The sequence below is a fragment of the Saccopteryx bilineata genome, chromosome 1, assembly GCF_036850765.1.
Source record: "Saccopteryx bilineata isolate mSacBil1 chromosome 1, mSacBil1_pri_phased_curated, whole genome shotgun sequence".
Taxonomy (NCBI): Eukaryota; Metazoa; Chordata; class Mammalia; order Chiroptera; family Emballonuridae; genus Saccopteryx; species Saccopteryx bilineata.
In genome coordinates, this window is record NC_089490.1 from 378,881,195 (window position 1) to 378,901,143 (window position 19,949).

The 19,949-nt window shown below is 40.0% G+C and overlaps 2 protein-coding genes across 2 annotated transcripts in view; both read left to right on the forward strand.

The window, feature by feature from the left end:
- Nucleotides 1-13,442, forward strand: part of CAPRIN1 (cell cycle associated protein 1) — a 46,618-nt gene extending 33,176 nt beyond the window's left edge. Inside the window, exons 15-19 of the mRNA XM_066251253.1 lie at nt 74-224; nt 5,967-6,161; nt 6,904-7,004; nt 7,404-7,467; nt 8,989-13,442. Of these exons, the coding sequence (XP_066107350.1) occupies nt 74-224; nt 5,967-6,161; nt 6,904-7,004; nt 7,404-7,467; nt 8,989-9,053 (576 nt within the window). The 3' untranslated portion in view covers nt 9,054-13,442. The remainder of the gene's footprint in view (nt 1-73; nt 225-5,966; nt 6,162-6,903; nt 7,005-7,403; nt 7,468-8,988) is intronic.
- Nucleotides 13,443-15,354: 1,912 nt separating this feature from the next.
- NAT10 (N-acetyltransferase 10) overlaps nt 15,355-19,949 on the forward strand; it is a 40,838-nt gene continuing 36,243 nt past the window's right edge. Inside the window, exons 1-3 of the mRNA XM_066251254.1 lie at nt 15,355-15,521; nt 17,467-17,589; nt 18,307-18,398. Of these exons, the coding sequence (XP_066107351.1) occupies nt 17,482-17,589; nt 18,307-18,398 (200 nt within the window). The 5' untranslated portion in view covers nt 15,355-15,521; nt 17,467-17,481. The remainder of the gene's footprint in view (nt 15,522-17,466; nt 17,590-18,306; nt 18,399-19,949) is intronic.

Sequence of the window (19,949 nt, forward strand, 5' to 3'; positions counted from 1 at the left end):
TTGAAGTCTGCCATGTTAAAAGTAGGGAAATTATTAGCATAACAGGATGAACTAATCATTTATTTACTTACAGGTGTTCAATATGAATGCCCCAGTTCCTCCTGTTAATGAACCAGAAACTTTAAAACAGCAGAATCAGTACCAGGCCAGTTATAACCAGAGCTTTTCCAGTCAGCCTCACCAAGTAGAGCAAACAGAGCTTCAGCAAGAACAGCTTCAAACAGGTAGGATAATCAGTGTCACTTCCTTGGCTCTTGTGTTCTGAGGCAATTATTGACAGTGTTAGGACAGGTTAGACTTTCGAATGGCTGTATCCAAGAGTGTTAGTTTCAGTACTAGATGTTAGAAATCTTGCATTGCTGATCCTGAGTGAAATTGAGTCTGTATTTGCTGTATGTCAATTATGTACAGTTTTTACTGGCCTTATACATATTTTCTTTTGGTCAGTGAACTTTCATACTCTCCTTTTTTATTATATGATTTTAGTGGAATTAAACTTGTTACTCAGTTTATTGGTAATTTATTGAAGCCTGCTGGTATGATAGTCGGCACTCAGTTACACAGCATTAGGGAGCAGTAGGAAGTTGATATGGCCGCATTTTGTGGACTAGGTTGAAACAGAAGTCCTTGTTGGAAAGAATGGTCATAATTTGTCCAGTTATCATATCTGCCACAGTATTAAAGTAGGTAGAGATATTTTAGATGTCTTATATTTGTAACATATGAATACCCTTTTTTAAGTCTTTGGTTATTTTATTCCTAGGAGTTTAATTGAAATCCGACAACAAACTAGCAAGCCCTGCTAAAATCGTAGGAGTTGGTACTTTATCAGACTGTTTTAAGTAACTATGAAATTTTCTTGATAGGCCTGGATCAATATTGTAGATTTCTCAGTACTAAATCCTTACATCTCTCTGTAATACTCAGTAATGCTAAGCATTAGGGAGGTTAAATCAGTCATATTCTGATAGAAAGTTGTCAAGTATGCTGTGTATGCTCAGCTTCTGAATGATAATTGAGCTTCTTGCTCTCGGGCCCCTTTAATTTTATCATTGTGGAGCAGGTAAATTTGGAGCCTTTAGACATTGTGCTGACACACTTGCTGTTTAGCCATTTTTTTCAGATAGTATGGTAAAAGTAAAAGTAATTACTATATATCTTTTGACTTTGTTAATTTTGCCCTTTGTGCCAGTTGATTTCAAACTGTCTTGCTCTTATATTCTACTTTACCAGTTGACTATGAAGTACTTGAGCTAGATAATCTTTTCTTACTATTTTAAGATATGCATGATTTATAAAGATTAACTTCATAACATTCACAGATATTTTCAGTAAAAAAAGAAATCAGCTCATATACACTTTGATTATTAAACACCTCTCTACACGAACATTTTAATATGGGCAGCCATCACCTCTTATTTGGACTGTTGCAGTTGTCTCCCTTGACTCTTGTTTTTAGTTCAGTCTATTCTCCACATGGTAGCCAGAGTGGTTATTTTAAAATGTAATTGTTCAAAATGCTCTTTAAATTTTAAAATGCTCTTGTTCAAAAACCTTCCAGTGACTTCCCATTTTACTTAGAGAAGAAATCTAAAGTCCTTACCTTGGTTTACAAGATTCTTTATGAAATGATCCTTGCCCTGATCCTGTTTTACATCCTGTTTTGTTCCTCACGTACCATACCAGCCTCAAACACAGCAAGTTCTCTGTTCTCTTATGGCTCTTACACTTTCTTCCACTAATGTTTATATGTTTTGTTTCTTGACTTTTAGGTTTGAGTTTAAATATTACCTTATAGAGATTCCCTTCATCACCCTGTTTAAATATATTACACTTACTTTAGTCATTCATTTATCCTACTACAATATATTTTAGTCCTTATCATTTATTACCTGATAAAATACAGATTTTTTTTTTTACTCGTATGTATTTTATTCACTTACTATCCTCAATTATTGGGCAAGGCTTGTGTGTTGGTAATTTATGTCTAGGACATGTTTGGTTGTTGAGGGCACTCTGATATTTGTTGAACAAATCTGTGTGTCTCATTCCAGAAGTTTTCTTTTGTTATTTTTTTCTTTTTATTTTTTGTATTTTTCTGAAGCTGGAAACAGGGAGGCAGTCAGACAGACTCCCACATGCGCCCTACCGGGATCCACCCGGCCCGCCCACCAGGGGGCGATGCTCTGTCGCGACCAGAGCTACTCTAGTGCCTGGGGCAGAGGCCAAGGAGCCATCCCCAGTGCCTGGGCCATCTTTTTGCTCCAATGGAGCCCTGGCTGTGGGAGGGGAAGAGAGAGACAGAGAGAAAGGAGAGGGGGAGGGGTGGAGAAGCAGATGGGCGCCTCTCCTGTGTGCCCTTGCCGGGAATCCAACCCGGGACTTCCGCATGCCAGGCCGACGCTCTACCACTGAGCCAACCGGCCAGGACCTTGTTATTTTTTTAGAGAGAGGGAGACAGGAAGGGAGAGATGAGAAGCATCAACTCATAGTTGCAGCACTTTAGTTGTTCATTGATTGCGTCTTATGTGTGCCTGACTGGGGGGGAGGGGTCAGGCTGAAACAGTGACCTTGGGCTTCAAGCCAGCGACCTTTGGGCTTAAACCGGGGACCATGGGTTCATATCTAAGACCCCATGCTCAAGCTGGTGAGCCTGCTCTCAAGCCGGATGAGCCTGTGTTCAAGCTGGTGACCTTGGGCTTTCGAACCTGGGTCCTCAGTGTCCCAGGTTGATGCTCTACCCACTGTGTCACCACCTGGTCAGGTCAGAAGTTTTATTTTAATTTGATTTTTAGAAAGGAACAAAGGCCTAGCAAGGGTCTTCGGCTATTTTTTATGGAACAGAATTTATGCTTTATAGACACTTGAATAGGAATTCTGGTATTTTAAAATAAAGCCCACAATTCAGTTGTTCTGCTTTGAGTTTTCTTGCAGTGAGTTATTTTTTTTAAATTGATTTTGTGAGCTAGAGAGACAGACAGGAAGGAAGAAGAATGAATGAGAAGCATCAACTTGTAGTTGCTTCTCTTTAGTTGTTCATTGATTGTTTCTCGTATGTGTCTTGACTTGGAGGCTCCAGCTGAGCCAGTGACCCTTTGCTCAATTCAGTGATCTTGGACTCATGTTGATGAGCCTGTACTCAAATATGGTGACCTCGGGTTTTTGAACCTGGGACCTTAGTGCTCCAGGTTGATGCTCTATCTACTGTACCACCATTGATCATTTATATCGCAGTGAGATTTGACCAAGTTTAATAAAATTCTTACTGACAAAATGAGTTTAAAATCCAGTTTTTCTTTTTTTTTCTTTTTTTTTTTTTATTACTTTCTACATGCATACAAATGAGTCTTTTTAGATAGAAAATACTACTTGTACTGTGATATTTGCTTGTAATTTTAAATTTTGGAAATGTAGTAAAAAGTAATCTATGTAGAAAGATTATATTGCATAGTGTATTTTGTCCATTACATAGTTCAAAAAGAAATCATGACCCCCTTTTCTTTCTATGCATTCTCTAGCTTTTTTTCTTTTTTTTTTTTAAGTGAGAGGAAGGGAGATAGATTCCTGCACGTACCCCGACTGGGATCTACCTGGCATCCCCTGTCTGGGGCAATGCTTAAATCAACTGAGCTATCCTCAGCACCCGGGTCTGATGCTCAAACCAATTGTGCCATAGGCTGTGAGAGGGAAAGAGAGAAGGGGGAAAGGAAGGGGGAGAAAAGCAATGGTAATTTCTCATGTGTGCCCTTACTAAGGATTGAACTCAGGACATCTGCACATTGGGCTATATCCATCCACTGTACCAACTGGCCAGACTCTCAGGCTTTTTTAAAATTGCAAAATAGCATTCTGAGTACTAATGTACTTGGGGTTTCTTGAGGATATAAAATAGATTAGGTAGAGGTCTTTAGAGTCAAATCACCTTTTACTCTGCCTGAGTATGGGAGATATGGACTGACTAGAGAGGCTGCTGTTTTTGTTCCAGTGGTCTCTACCTTCCTCACCTTCCAAAGGTACAGTTAGCACCCTGTTTTTTTGCTTGCCGTGAATTATGGACAGTGGCATAATACCAGATACGTACCTTGGTATTTAACTTGAAAATTTCTGGCTTCCTCTTTAGGGAAGAGAGAAAGGTGGGGTGCAAGATAGTGGGCCTTCTAGGACCTTCCTTTCACTTTAGCTGGCTGCATGCTAGTGTGAGTACCATTTAACTGTCAACAAAGTGGCTATACTCAAAAGTACTTGAAATGAATCAGGAATTATAGAGATATAAATTGAAGGCCTCTGCTGGTTTATCTTGGTAATTTACTGAATAGTCTATACCAGTGGTCCCCAGCCTTTTTTGGGCCACAGACTGGTTTAATGTCAGAAAATATTTTCACAGACCGGCCTTTAGGGTAGGACGGATAAATGCACAAAATAAAATTATGCGGCCGGTGTAAAAACTGTGGTATTTTTTAATTTTATTTGTTTATTTATATATTTTTTTACAGAGACAGTCATAGTGAGAGATAGACAGGGACAGACAGACAGGAACGGAGAGATGAGAAGCATCAATCATTAGTTTTTCGTTGCACATTGCGACACCTTGGTTGTTCATTGATTGCTTTCTCATATGTGTCTTGACCACACGGGCCTTCAACAGACCAAGTAACCCCTTGCTTGAGCCAGCAACCTTGGGTCCAAGCTGGTGAGCTTTTGCTCAGACCAGATGAGCCCACGCTCAAGCTGGCGACCTCGGGGTCTCGAACCTGGGTCCTCAGCATCCCAGTTTGACGTTCTATCCACTGTGCCACCGCCTGGTCAGGCAGTATTTTTTTTTTTTTTTTTTTTTTTGGCATTCTTCTGAAGCTGGAAACGGGGAGAGACAGTCAGACAGACTCCCGCATGCGCCCGACCGGGATCCACCTGGCACGCCCACCAGGGGTGACGCTCTGCCCACCAGGGGGCGATGCTCTGCCCCTCCGGGGCGTCGCTCTGCCGCGACCAGAGCCACTCTAGCGCCTGGGGCAGAGGCCAAGGAGCCATCCCCAGCGCCTGGGCCATCCTTGCTCCAATGGAGCCCCGGCTGCGGGAGGGGAAGAGAGAGACAGAGAGGAAGGGGGGGTGGAGAAGCAAATGGGCGCCTCTTCTATGTGCCCTGGCCGGGAATCGAACCTGGGTCCCCCGCACGCCAGGCCAACGCTCCACCGCTGAGCCAACCAGCCAGGGCCTCAGGCGGTATTTTTAAATATAATTGTCGTACTTAGAAGACAAGCGTCAAGAGTGAGTCTTAGATGGATGTAACAGAGGGAATCTGGTCATTTTTTTAAAAAAAAACATCATTCAGACTTAAATATAAAATAAAACGGAAATAATGTAAGTTATTTATTCTTTGCGGACTGGTACCAAATGGCCCACGGACTGGTACCGGTCTGCGGCCCGGGGGTTGGGGACCACCAGTCTGTACCATGTAGCTGCTTGGCTGTGGGAATATGGTTTTTTGTTTTCACTAAATACTGTGGGATATTTAAAAGAAAAAGAAAACTTCAGTTACTAAGGAGATTTATAATGAAAATAAGTAATTAAATGATGTGAAATGGTAATTGTACTGTTTCAGTATGTAAGATCTTTTGAATTATTTTAGGTCTTTTGTGCTAATAGGCAAATGCCTCTCAGAAGATGTTTAATAAAATAGCCTTTCACATCATTTGGAAGGATAGAATTGTGTGTTCTCACAATTGCATGCTTTCAACGGTTTGGAATTGTTGGAGAATTTTATTTTATTTAAATGGGTAGGAAAAAACAGGGACTTACTAATGTATAGTTAACCCTATTGTTAATATGAAAATTTATTTAAACGCAGAAATAAACTTTGAGGAGATTGTATAAGATACTTCTTAAACCAGAGAGCACATGGGAGAACAAATTTTAATGAACTATGTGTAATATGTGTGTAATTTTTTTTCTCTTTTTTATTATTCCAGTGGTTGGCACCTACCATGGTTCTCAGGACCAGCCCCATCAAGTGACTGGTAACCACCAGCAGCCTCCACAGCAGAACACTGGATTTCCCCGTAGCAGTCAGCCCTATTACAACAGTCGTGGTGTGTCTCGTGGAGGCTCTCGTGGTGCTCGAGGCTTGATGAATGGATACAGGGGCCCTGCCAATGGATTCAGGGGTAAAAACAACACCAAGTTCACATTCTTTTCTGATTTAGGGAAGATAGATGTCTCTCTGCATTAGCTTCTTATATACAATTTAAACATTTTTAGTATATTTTGATAGACATTTAAATTGGCAATGAGTTTCTTGGTATGTGTTACATCCATGTCTCACTGTCCTCTGCTTTCTATTTGTCATCAGAGCTTATGGAGATTATTCTTTTTGTGTGTGTATGTACATAATGGGTAAAAATTTCATCGTCTAGCACAGGGTTCGGAAACCTTTTTGGCTGAGAGAGCCATGAATGCCACATATTTTAAAATGTAATTCCATGAGAGCCATACAACGACCTGTGTATGTTACGGATTATCCAGTAAAAATTTGGTGTTTGTCCCGGAGGACAGCTGTGATTGGCTCCAGCCACCCGCAACCATGAACATGAGCGGTAGGAAATGAATGGATTGTAATACATGAGAATGTTTTATATTTTTAACATTTTTTTTTTTTTAAGATTTGTCTGCGAGCCAGATGCAGCCATCAAAAGAGCCACATCTGGCTCGTGAGCCATAGGTTCCCGACCCCTGGTCTGGCACAATTAATAATGCTCATAGAAACCTGTAAACAGATGGGTCAGGATAGGAAATTAGAAATTAGTTTGAATAACTGCATGGCTTATAATTTTTTACTTCTTCCCTTGGTCAGTAAGAAAGTAAACATTCCTTTTGAAGATAAAATTATTTTCTTGTCCTGAATTTTAGGAGGATATGATGGTTACCGCCCTTCATTCTCTAACACTCCAAACAGTGGTTACACACAGTCTCAGTTCAGTGCTCCCCGGGACTACTCTGGCTATCAGCGGGTAGGTAAAGTCTTAAAATCAAAACCTGACCGAAATATACCAATGAAAGCAATAGATGTAGTTCTTGATGGACCTAAGTAATTTGGGGGCTGATTTTATGCCTTTGTAGAAGATACTTCATTACAGAGAATGATGACTTTTGCTTTTCTTAGCACTCAGGATAGATATTCATTTAATAGCTTGTTAAAAACAATGTCTTTTAAGAGCAGAGAAATAGATCTCATCGAAATGTTCTTGAGAATAATTGTACAACAATTACAGAATAACATTTAATTATGAAGTATTGAAATGTTTAAGGAAGAATTCTGTATTCTGCAAGTATTACACTGAGAGTGTAGATGGCTAAGGATTTAAAAATTACCTTTTCTTCTCTTCATTACTAACTAGCTTGTCTTTTAGGATGGATATCAGCAGAATTTCAAGCGAGGCTCTGGGCAGAGTGGACCACGGGGAGCCCCACGAGGTAATATTTTGTGGTGGTGATCCTAGCTCCCAAGTGGAGCTTCTGTTCTGGCCTTGGAAGAGCTGTTCATAATCTGCATGTAGGTTACATGTTAGGAATACATTTACCATTTCCAGACTTGTTGCTAGGAATTTAAACGAAATGCTCTGTTTCTAAAATTTATCTTACCCAAATTTAATTTTTTGAATGACTTGCCCTGTTACTATATACTGTCTTGAAAACTAGAACATTTCTCCTCCTCAGAAAAAAAAATGTTTTTCCAACTGCAAATTATTTTTCAGGTCCTAAAACCTGCTAAATGTTTTTAGGAAGTACCTACTGAAACATTTTTGTAAGACATTTTTGGAATGAGATTGAACATTTATATAAATTTATTATTCCTCTTTTATTTTTGAAACATGCATATTATATTTTAGGGCCAGAGCCCCTTTAATGGCCAGATTAGCCATAGTTTAATTTAGAGAACCATTTAGAGGTGATAGAACTAATTGAAATTCCAATGCCTTCTGGACCACTATTATATAAATACCCAATTATTTCTGACTTTTAAACAAAATCTCCAAATTCCTAATTGAATTATACCTAAAGATTACAGGTTTTAAGAGGTTTTGGTTTTGTCTATTACTGTAGGAAAACTACTTGATACTGTTTGGGCAGGAAGTCAACCTATGTAAGAATTAGGTAGCATTTCGTATGATCTGAAGTTCTAAATGGTTCTCTTGTTTGAGGGAAGTAAATTGAATAGGTTTCCTCTAGATATTGGCTATCACATGTATAAAATGTATATCAAGGAGGAATTACAAAGTACTTTGATTTTAATGCTAGTCAAAACTGGCCAGCAAAAAGGTGCATTTTAAAAATTAATGGATCACTGGGAAATTATTGACTTGAAGTTTCAAAGGATATTTGCATGTGAATGTGGGTTATGTTCTTTTTCACCTTGTAGCATATTCTATGAAAGTTGAGTTGACTGGTACCTAAAAATCTGTTTTAACAGCATGTAAAAAGTTATTTTATCTGTTACAACTCATTATACAATTTTCAATGTTATGTAGTTTCTTAACAGTTTAGGTAATAAGGTCTGTTTTTCATTCTGGTGCTTTTATTAATTTTGATAGTATGATGTTACCTACTACTGAAATGTAAGCTAGAGTGTACACTAGAATGTAAGCTCCGTGAGAGCAGGTACCTTGTCTGTCTTCACTGCTGTATCTATTTCCAACGCCTGATGACAGTGCCTGGCATAGTAGGCACTCAATAAATACTTGTTGAATGAATGAATGAATGAGTACTGGTGGAATACTCCATTAGCTCTACTCCTCTTAGCTAGAGAACATAAGCAAATTTGCGCATGACAACTTCCAGGACAGGTGAAACTTGAACACTGAAGAATTGACCTCTTAAACCTAATAATGTGGTGAGAAGCTGGCCCACATGCTTCTTGACTTCACATGAAAATCTGCTTGAAGGCAAAACAAATAGTATTTGAAAGAAAAACCAAATGCCATTTTTGTCTTCTAGGTCGTGGAGGGCCCCCAAGACCCAACAGAGGGATGCCGCAAATGAACACTCAGCAAGTGAATTAATCTGATTCACAGGATATGTTTAATCGCCAAAAACACACTGGCCAGTGTACCATAATATGTTACCAGAAGAGTTATTATCTATTTGTTCTCCCTTTCAGGAAACTTATTGTAAAGGGACTGTTTTCATCCCATAAAGACAGGACTACAATTGTCAGCTTTATATTACCTGGATATGGAAGGAAACTATTTTTACTCTGCATGTTCTGTCCTAAGCGTCATCTTGAGCCTTGCACATGATACTCAGATTCCTCACCCTTGCTTAGGAGTAAAACATAACATACTTTACAGGGTGATAGTATGTCCATAGTTAATCAAAGTGGCTTGGAAAAAGCAAGATTGACTTTTGACATTGGATAAAATCTACAAATCAGCCCTAACATTATTCAATGGTAATTTATAAAAATATTTCCCTTGAAAGGAAGATGGAAGGATGAATGTGGTTTGGCAGAAAAACTGCATTTCACAGCTTTTCCAGTTAAATTGGAACACTGAACATTTAGATGCATACCAAATTACGCATGGGTGCTTAATCACACATATAAGGCTGGCTTCCAGCTTTGACACAGCACTGTTCATCTTCTGGCCAAATGACTGTGGTTAAAACACATGTAAATTGCTTTTTAACAGCTGATACTGTATAAGACAAAGCCAAAATGCAAAATTCGGCTTTGATTGGCACTTTTTGAAAAATAGGCAACAAATACGGGATGTAATCTGGATGACTGCTTCTGTACTTAATGTGAAGTATTTAGATACCTTTTGAACACATAACATTTTCTTTGACAATGACTTTGGTAAGGATTGGTATATGCCATTCCTTATGATGCTCATTGTCTATTGCTAATCCTTGGTTCTTGCTATATTGTCACCTAAATTGGTACAGGTACTGATGAAAACCTAAAATGGATAATCATAACACTCTTGGTCATGTGTTTCCCTGCAGACTGAAGGTTTTTAAAAGATAAGGATATCAAACACCTGCTGCTACCACCCTTTTAAATTGCTATCTTTTAAAAAGCACCAGTATGTGTTTTAGATTGATTTCCCTATTTTAGGGAAGTGACAGTCAGTAGTTTCAGTTCTGATGGTATAAGCAAAACAAATAAAACATGGTTATAAAATTGTATCTTGAAACACTGGTGTTAAACAGCTAGCAGCTTATGTGGTTAACCCATGCCTTGTTAGTGTAAGAAATTTTATGGTCATCTCCAGCAGCTATTTCTATAGTACTTGCACTTATCTTTTGTCTAACCCTAATTGAGTTATCCTTTTCTCATGGAGGTATTTATATTTGGTTAGTCCTTCCCTTAGATACATAGGGAGAGGCACAAATTTGATGGAGATTGACAGTTGAGTAATTTATATACTATGTTGGAATATGTTCTAGCAAGTTTGAGCACTAGTCTGTGCCTATGAACTTAATGCTGCTTGTCACATCCCACTTTGACTTCATGGAGAACTAAGCCCACCTATTAAGCAAAGGCTACCAAGTTAATGGTATTTTCTGTGCAGAAATTGTTTCATTTTGAGCCTTTTTAGCTAAGGAATTTTTTTCAGTAGGTGCTTCAGCTACTTAAAACACACGCACATATAAAACTATTCTCAAACATTCATTATTAGACAACTGGAGTTTTTGCTGGTTTTGTAACCTACTAAAATGGATAGGCTGTTGAACATTCCACATTCAAAAATTTTGTAGGGTGGTGGGGAAGGGGGGGACATCTTCAATGTTTATTTTAAAATAAAGTAAGTTCTTGACTTTTCTCATGTGTGGTTGTGGTACATCATATTGGAGGGTTATCTGTTTACAATTGTAAATGAGTATTTCTTTTGTTAGCACCTCCCCTTGTGTGCTTTAAATGATGTCTGCCTGGATGTACCACAACCATATGTTAGGTATATTTTAGAGGGGTTAGGTAAAATATTCGTGGTTTATTGGGTAATCCCTAGATATATGCTTACAATTCTCTATATACAACTAAATTTTCCATCTGTGTAGAAAATAATTTCATGACATTTACAATCAAAATTGAAGTAAAGAAGTTCTTTAAACAGTGATCTCTATGAATCAGTTCAGAGATGGGATGGGGAGAAATGCTTTCTAGATTTCAAAATTCTATGCACTAGTGCAGATGTTGTGAATGTGTAAAGGTGTTAGTTTGATTATTTCTATGTATGTTTTTTAAATAATTGTTTCTTTTTGAAGTACTATATATTTTTTTGACATTCTACCATGGCAGTCTAAATGTAAACCTTTTATGCCTCAATTCAGACTATATTTTTTAAAGAAGTGCCTCATTGTGGGGCAGAGAACTTTTTGAAAAGTTCCATTAGGTCTGAGTCTTGGTCCTAAGTGTTCTGTATAATATAACTTGTCCTACCTTAGAAGGCCTTTTGTTTGGTCAAATGCATATTTTAGCAGTTGTAAGGAAATGATTGTTACATGTGTTAGTGTAGTTTCTTGGTATATAGCAAGACTCCACACACGAAGACCTTTTGTAAATGCACAGTATCAGTCAATCTCACATAGATAATGAAAGTTTTAAAGGTAGAATGTCATGGATTACCTTGGTTAGGGCAGTTTTATTTCCAGATCCTGACATCTCTGTCGAATATATGGAAGAGATTTTCCTGATCACTGTGTCTTGATACTAAAACAAATATTCTTTAAATATTTTTAATCAGCTTCTATAGTTCTTTTGTCTCCTGTATATGCTACATGGAAGACTTTTCCACTTAAAGGAGACATGAGAATGTGTGTTAATTATCAAGAAGGCTCATTAACTGAGGTGCTCTGTTGACAATTCATAAAATGTGGAAGGTAGTTGAGTAGTCAGCCTTGTGTTTTAGGAAATTTGTATTGTCCATTTTATTTTCAATAATTATTAAATTAGGAGGAATTGGATACAGGTAAGCACTGAGTTCAAACCCTTCATTTAATCTTTAAGCTTCTGAATTCCCAACTCATTTGAGTTCTTGTTAAGCACTCTTAAGTTTTGTTGACTAAGTTATATTTAAAAGAATCAGTATTACTCTTGAGCTTATCCCTTCTAAAGTGGTAACGGAGAAGGAAAACCTTCAGGAAAATGAAAGTAAATTGTTAGGCTCTTCTCTATTCCTTTTCCAATTTTGAATTCTACAAAAATACTGGAAAAGACTAGTGAATGTTTTAAATTGCATTAGATTAAATCATTAAAATCTGATTCCTTACTGTCCTTGAGTGAAGTCTGCTTTAGTTGTATATACCATCCAGCAAAACTATAGAGAAGGTGTGCTATTTAGGCCAGGAGAAAGCTTAAAGCAATCTCTTTGTCAGCCTTGCTGTCTAAGAAGGCTAGACTACTATTTCTCAACAGGTTTTTAATACCTTTAACAGCTGTTCAAAAGTCTAATCCCATGTATAAGACTGACTCTGAGTTTAGGTAGTGAAAGACCACCTAATCCAGTGGTTTTCAACCTTTCACAGTTGGGACTGGTGAAAATAGGAGAATTATTTCAGGGACCACTTAGCCAGAAGTCACACTGAGTATAAGCAACTAAGATCATTGGGTCTGCAATCTTCATACATTAGGGTGGTTAACTCTTGCGGACTGGTGCAAAGTTTCTGACAGATGAAAAACACAGACCTACTGTATTAAAGCCAAATTTTAGTGTATTTGTAAGTAATAGTTTAAGTCCTGTGTTTATATTAGGGAGCCATTGTATTAAGCCACTGAACTAAGTCTTCATTTAGAAAATTTGGATAGCTTTTGCCAGACATGCCAAGCAGGGAGCATTCAGTGGTGACAAAATCAGTGGTTCTTGTTTTCACTGAACAATCTGATTAAAGATTCTGATGTGGTGGCATCATTAAAGTGTAGCAAATGCCATGGTGGAGCAACATGTTGAAGGTAGATTTTAAGGCCATGACTGAGGATATGACTTTCAGGCATCCCTAAACTATGAGCCACATGCGGCCCCCTGAGGCCACTTATCTAGCCTCCCACTGCACTTCTGGAAGGGGCATCTCTTTCATTGGTGGTCAGTGAGAGGAGCACTATATGTGGCGGCCCTCCAACGGTCTGAGGAACTGAATTGGCCCCCTGTGTAAAAAGTTTGGGGACCCCTGAATAGGTAAAAATGATCAGGTAAGACTTCATTGAAAGAAGCAATTGAACTAAGACTTGAAGGATGAGGAGTTATAAAGTAGGCAAGAAAGAGAAAAACATGTCCAAAAGTCCAGTCTCCAGTGAAGGGTTATCTGGCTCAAGTGAAAAGAGTACAGATTTAATAGAGACTGAAGAAATGTAAGAGCTACTATGGACAACTTGATAATTACATGCCATGTTAAGTTTTGTCCCTTTAAGAATAGTTGGGAATTAAACATTTTTCAATTGTGTGTGTGGGGGGGGGAAAAATGGCGCGTCATCTAATAAACACCATTTAAACTGTAGTGTTGAGACCAAAATGTACTGCGCAGGAGATGGCTATTAAAGTAGCCCGTGTAGAAAATGAACACAAAGTGAAGGGTGGTGAATGGATTGTACATATTTCTTATCTTTATACTTTGCTGAGTTCTCCTGGCCTTGGTTATCAGACTTCATTTCTAGCTAGTATTCTTCCTAGGTGACCTTATCTAATCCCATGATTTTGACACAATTAGCATTTTAGTTAGGCCTAAATGTTTCTAGGTTCCAAACTTAAACAATTTACATTCAGTATCTTTTATTTTTTCACTCAGTATCTTGACTGAATGTCATGAGTTCTCCAAATTGACCCTTGATTAGCCTTCATTCATGTATATATATGCCCAGAGCAAATATATCTTGGACATCCTCTTTGATTTCTTTTCATGCCCTCTATCTAGTCCTTAAGCAAATAAATCCACATGGTTCTATATTGAAATTATATCCTCAGTCATCTTGTACTTGCCAGCTTTAGAACAGTTAACTGCAGTAGTTTAATGTGGTTCTCCCTGCTTCTACTCTACTGCAGTATAATTTCTTACACAGTGGCCAGAATAAGCCTTTTAAGAGGGCAAATCAGATTTTGTTGACTTCCTTGTTTGCCAAACCACACTAGATTTCTATCAACCTAGAGTTCTAAATCTGTGGCCCACGTGCCCTTCATTATCTGGTCTAATTTTCTTCCATTTTCCTTATTGCTCACTGCACTCTGGCCACACTGGCTGCTTTGCCAAGACTTCTCATTTCAGAGTCATTACATGTTTTCAGCATGGGAAGGCTTTTATTTATTAATTTTTGTAACCCCTTCCCCCCTTCTCTCACGTTCTTCAAGTTCAATCTAAGTAAGTCTGCTTCATGTCCACCTCTAAAGCAGTAACCTTAGTCACTTTTGACTCCTTAGATACTTTATTCTTAATACCACTTAACTAGAATTATGTAAGTTTTGGAAGGGGCAGGAACATTGTGGTTATTTACCTTGCATCTGGTATATTGATATTTTGTTGAGTAAATTAAAAAATTTGATGAATGTTGAACTAGATGGATGGTGGGGCTGATTACATTAGTTTTGGAAGTGTTTTAATTTGGGGAAAGTTTCAAGGAGCAAGGGAAATGTGCTCGGCTTCAGACTTGTATTTGAGGTGTCCCAGGAGAAATGTCAAGCAGTTGGATTTGTTTACTTAAGCTTAACGATCTGGCCCAAAGACGATGTAAAAGTATGTATGATGGGCCTGACAGTTATGTGCTCAGGCAAGTTCTGGGAGCTGGTTTTCAGAAGAGCGCCAGTATTCGACGGCCAGATACAGACCTAAAGGGAACTTGTCAAGAAAGCAAAGTGGCCGCAATGGGTAGAAAACCTGCCGAATTCCAGGCTACAAGGTCGACTGTGGGTGTGGGTGGAGAAGGGTCAAGTGAGATGAATGAGCAAGATCTGCTGATGGAGTTTACTCATCCTGTTACGTTTATAATGGTATGGTATTTCAGTAGGGGGATCGATAAAATTACGCAGATTCTTTAAGTCTCGCATACCCAGGCTAACACTGAAAACCCTGGACTACTAAACCGTGTGCTGTCCCGGATCTATCTGGGCACCCGAGCTGTGCCCGGCGTTGTGGCAGGGGCTGAGGGTGCGGACATCTGGATGCTTACTCTGTCTTTGCTAGCTAGGTATGAAAACATGAAAGAGAGGCACAGAGGCACATAACAAGACGGCACAATAGGTACCACTGACAGAAGTTAAAACAACCGCTGTGGCGACAGTAGCTCCGCCTCCCGGGTCTTGACGTCATCACACAGAGACAGAGTTGAGAAAGGTCCCGCTCGCTCGCCGTCGCTACACCATTAGTACGCTAGGCCCTAGCGGCTAGGGCACGCCCCGCCTACTATCGCCTGAGCTGGACGCGCGTTGCGGAGCCAGGCGCCCGCTAGGGGCAGTGTGCCGCGCGGTCCTCTCCTCGTGAGTAGCACGGAGCCCCACGTGCTTCCGCTTCGCTGCTGTTTGGAATCCGCTCCGCTCGGGACGCAGGTACTCCTCAAGGGATGGCGGGGAGGGTGCCGAGGTTGTCTGTGTCCTTCGGCCCGGAGGAGACCCGCTCCGAGACGAAGGCTCTGCCTCCCTGCCTCTGCCCGGCCCACGCCGACTGCCGCCCCGTCCGGGCGCTTCTAGATGACAGGATCCTTTTCCCCAATAGGCAGCCACTCGGGCGTGCTTCTCGAGCTCTCTCTGGGTGGGGTTGCGTGGCTCGATTTCCACCCTCTAGGAACCTTTAACTCGGGGTGTCGAGGTGATTGGTGGGTGACAACACTTGTTTCCGCGGAGCTTGCCCACAGTTCCTGGTTGCCGCGCTGGACACTGAAGTGAGGCAGTCGGCTTCCAGATCCTCCCGCACTCAACTCCTTCACCATGCTCATTCATATATCCTCTTCATTCAGCAGGACTTGGTTTTGTTTGCCAGTACACCTACTGCGGTGCCTGGCACATAGATGCTATGTATATTTGTTAGACGAATAGATGAATGAAGAAAAAGAATCACCCTTTTCATCCTTCAAGGCCTTCCTCATCCAGTGAGCCTTCCATGGTAACTTCAAGCCACAGTAATCTCAGATTTTCATCAAATAATTGGCCGTAGCGATTATTTTTTACATCAAATTTTATCTGTCTTTACACAGATTGTTTCTCGTCTCTTTCACTTAAATATCTTCTCCAAGGAGAATGAAAGCTCCTTGAAGTCAAGACTTGGTCTGATACTACTTTGGGTCTCACAGAGCCAAAAGCAATCCCAATAATTAGTTATTAATTGATTATTATTATGTCTCTATGTGGCCCACAACACAGCCAACAAACTGTATAAGTTGGAAAAAACTGGGAAGATCTCAGGTTTGGAGTTAGGCATACTTTAGTGTGAGTACTGTCTCCATAGCTTTTCTTTTTGGATACTTGAGTAGTTGTACTTGTTCCTTTCCTTATAAAATAGGAACCACTGATTGTGTCATAGTATTTATAGTCAAATAGAACAGCTAAATTCCATATTTGGATTGGGGGATTAAAAGGACAGTTTAGGCATGGTTGTAGCAGGCACTGGAGTTTCTAAGTAACATTTAAAATTTTATGCTATAGTAATGTATTTAATATATCTGGTGTTTCTTTGGTGCAATTGATATGGTAAAAATACAATATTTTATTGTATGTAATTATAATAACTTTTGAGGTCTATCTGTACAGGCTTCAGTATGGTTTTCCTTCCCTTGAGGGACACATTTTATCATAGTGGTCATTGATTTCTTTTCCCTGACTTTAGTAATACATGTGAATTTAAAAAAAGCAAAACTCCCCCCCCAAAGAAAAAAAGAACAAAGTATCATACTTAATCCTGCCATGTAATTCTTTCACAAGCATCTATATCTATATCTGTAGATAACTTTAAAAATGACTTTGAAAAAGTTTTATTGAAAACTACCTTATTATTTCATAGATAAACCATTATGTAATTTAATCATTCCACTTTTTGAACATTGTTTCTGATTTTTAAAAAAACTCTTCTAAGCCCTGGCTGGATAGGTCATTTGGCTGGATCATCATCAGGAAGCATAGAGGTTGCGGATTTGATCCCCAATCAGGGCACATACAGCAACAGATTGATGTTCCTCTCTCTCTCTCTCTCTCTCTCTCTCTCTCTCTCTCTGCACTCGCACGCTCTTGCTGAAATCAATAAAATACTCTTCCATAGAGCTGTGAGTTACAGCTTTCCTGTTGACTTTCCATGTTGAGAGAATGTTTTCTTCACCTCCCAAGGCTCAGTTTCTTAATTTTAAAAATGAGGGTGATGTCTTCCCTAGGGAGCTGTTTGAGGGTTAAGATGATATCTGTAAATGTGCCTGTTACAGTTCCTGGCCCCACAGGAGGCAGCAGCTAATGTTCCTCACCCAGAATCTGTGTTCGTGTCCAGCATGTTTCCTTCTTTCTGTTTTAGTGATAGTATTTCACCATGCATCGGAAGAAAGTGGACAATCGAATCCGGATTCTCATAGAGAATGGGGTAGCTGAGCGGCAAAGATCTCTCTTTGTTGTGGTTGGAGATCGAGGAAAAGATCAGGTAAGACCAGGTACATACTTCCTGATGTATTGTGTCCTGTCCCAAAGAGTCTACATGTTACAGGTCTGCCTGGCTTTTAGCACATAATGACATTAGGTCCCTTGACTGGTTTCCTTTAAGTAGAATGCCTACTGGGGAATTTTCCTTTTCAATTTAACTTAATTTTTTTATTTTATCATTATTATTATTTTATATTTTAGTGAGAGAAAGACAGAGAGACAGAGACAGACAGGAAGGGAGAGAGATGAGAAGCATCAACTCGTATTTGTGACACCTTAGTTGTTCACTGATTGCTTCTCATATGTGCCTTGTTGGGGGGTGGGGGTGCTCCAAACAAGGCAGCAACCACCTGCTCAAGCCAGCGACCTTGGGCTCAAGCCAGCAACCATGGGGTCATGTCTATGATCCCACACTCAAGCCGGCGACCTCAGGGTTTTGAACCTGGGTCTTGGGCATCCCAGGTTGATGCTCTATATCCAGTTCGCCACTGCCTGGTCAGGTGTTTTTTTTTGTGTGTGTGTGTGTGTGTGTTTGTAAATGATAAATACTCTGTATTTAGAATTATTAGCCTTTGATGCCTGGGGTGGAGGATTGAGCACAGTTAAAGCGTATGTGTCTTGGCTTTTAGTCCCAACTTGAGCACTACTTGTCTTGACTTTGGGCCTGGCAATCTCAAAGGACTCTGGCCCTGAGATTCTGTGACCTTTTTTTTGGCAGGTGGTTATACTTCATCACATGTTGTCCAAAGCAACTGTGAAGGCTCGGCCTTCAGTGCTGTGGTGTTATAAGAAAGAGCTGGGGTTTAGCAGGTAAGCTTGGCCCTTTGAGTGTCCCATGCTACTTACAATTCCTGCTCATTGATTGAATGCCCGGAAATGATTCCTTGACATAGTTTTTCCAGGGTGGTTAGTGGAGGTGCTGTCTCAGAGGACATTTCCAGATAGAGAAAATAATAGAGCTGGTGTCCTTCCTTCATTCCTGACAATAACTTTCAAATCATTTTCATGTTCTGTAAGGCCCCAGTGGAATGCCTCACTCTTAGCACATGATTTTTCTTACTACTTTTCTGAGCCCATTTAATGCAAACTCCTTTATGGCCTTTTCTTACCTCAAATTTACTTCATGTTTTTACTCTCCCTTTTCCTTCCCTTTTGCTTCTGAGGAGGATGTGCCTCATGTTAAAGCAAACCCTTTGCTCTGCATCTTCTCAGACTCTTTCGGGACCTTTACCTTCCTTCCTCCACCAGACACTCCATACCCTTCGAAACTTGATCCTTTTCCCTGTTCAATATGCTCAGCATTCTGTTCTCCGAAAATGGTGAGCTACATACCCAGTATTATTTCTTGGGTTAGCATTTGTCTCTCGTTCTTGTTGCCAAACATCTTGAAACAAGCCTGTTGTACTTCCTGGCCACAGTCTTTGCTGTCTGTCTTCTGCTTCTACCATCGTGACCAAACTGCGTTCTTGGAAATCATGGATGACCTGATGCCTAAAGTGGTAACTTTTCTTCCTCTTTTTCCTTCTTTTTAGCGCTCTTCCTTCACTAGCTTACTGCAGTATTTGACAGTTGGCTAATCTTACTTTTTCGAAGCTGTGAACCTAAGACCTGTCGTTGTAAATAGCAGACCTCCAACACAAACACACTTAGGCAGGAAGGGAGTTTATTGGATGGCGTATGGGGGGGATTGCTGGCGACCCCTCAGGGGATGAGACCCGCTCTGCTTTGGGACGGGGAGGAGAGGGCTGATGCTCTCAGGCCTTGCTCTGCCCTCGTCTCTGCATGTCTGCTCTATTTTCCCCACTTCAACTCAGCTTTCTGTTTTCTCTTGGCTACATTGCAGAAACAGCACTTTAAAAAAGAATTATAACAGCTTTATGGTAAGAAACACATGAAAATCAGACTATGGGTGAAAAGTAAAAAGCACCCATATTCTCAACACCTAGGCATCCTCAGCATCGATGTGTATACCACTGGTGTAGAGTTTTAAATGCTAATTGGTATTTTCTTGTGTATATTTTTCCATTCTTGGGCAGGTCAATATTTTTAGTACAGATTGAGAATAAGGCCTGCTGCCTGTCAGCAGTGGTGTAAGTTTCTGGGCTTCTGATTCTCACCACTGTTCAGTTGGTAAATGTCAAGTGGAGTTAGGCAGCCCACATGTTCTGGGAAGGTTAGCCTTTTGAACTTAACCCATCGATTTCACTTTTAAAAATCTCTCTGTGCCTCTTGTTGCTCTTCCAGCCTGTTCTTGATGTTGTGAGGCATCAGGCTAAAGCTGATGGTGTCTTCCAAGTCGTGGGCTCTGGCATGAGTCACAGGGACTGTGGAAATCAGCCCTCCCACTGCATGGTTTCACAG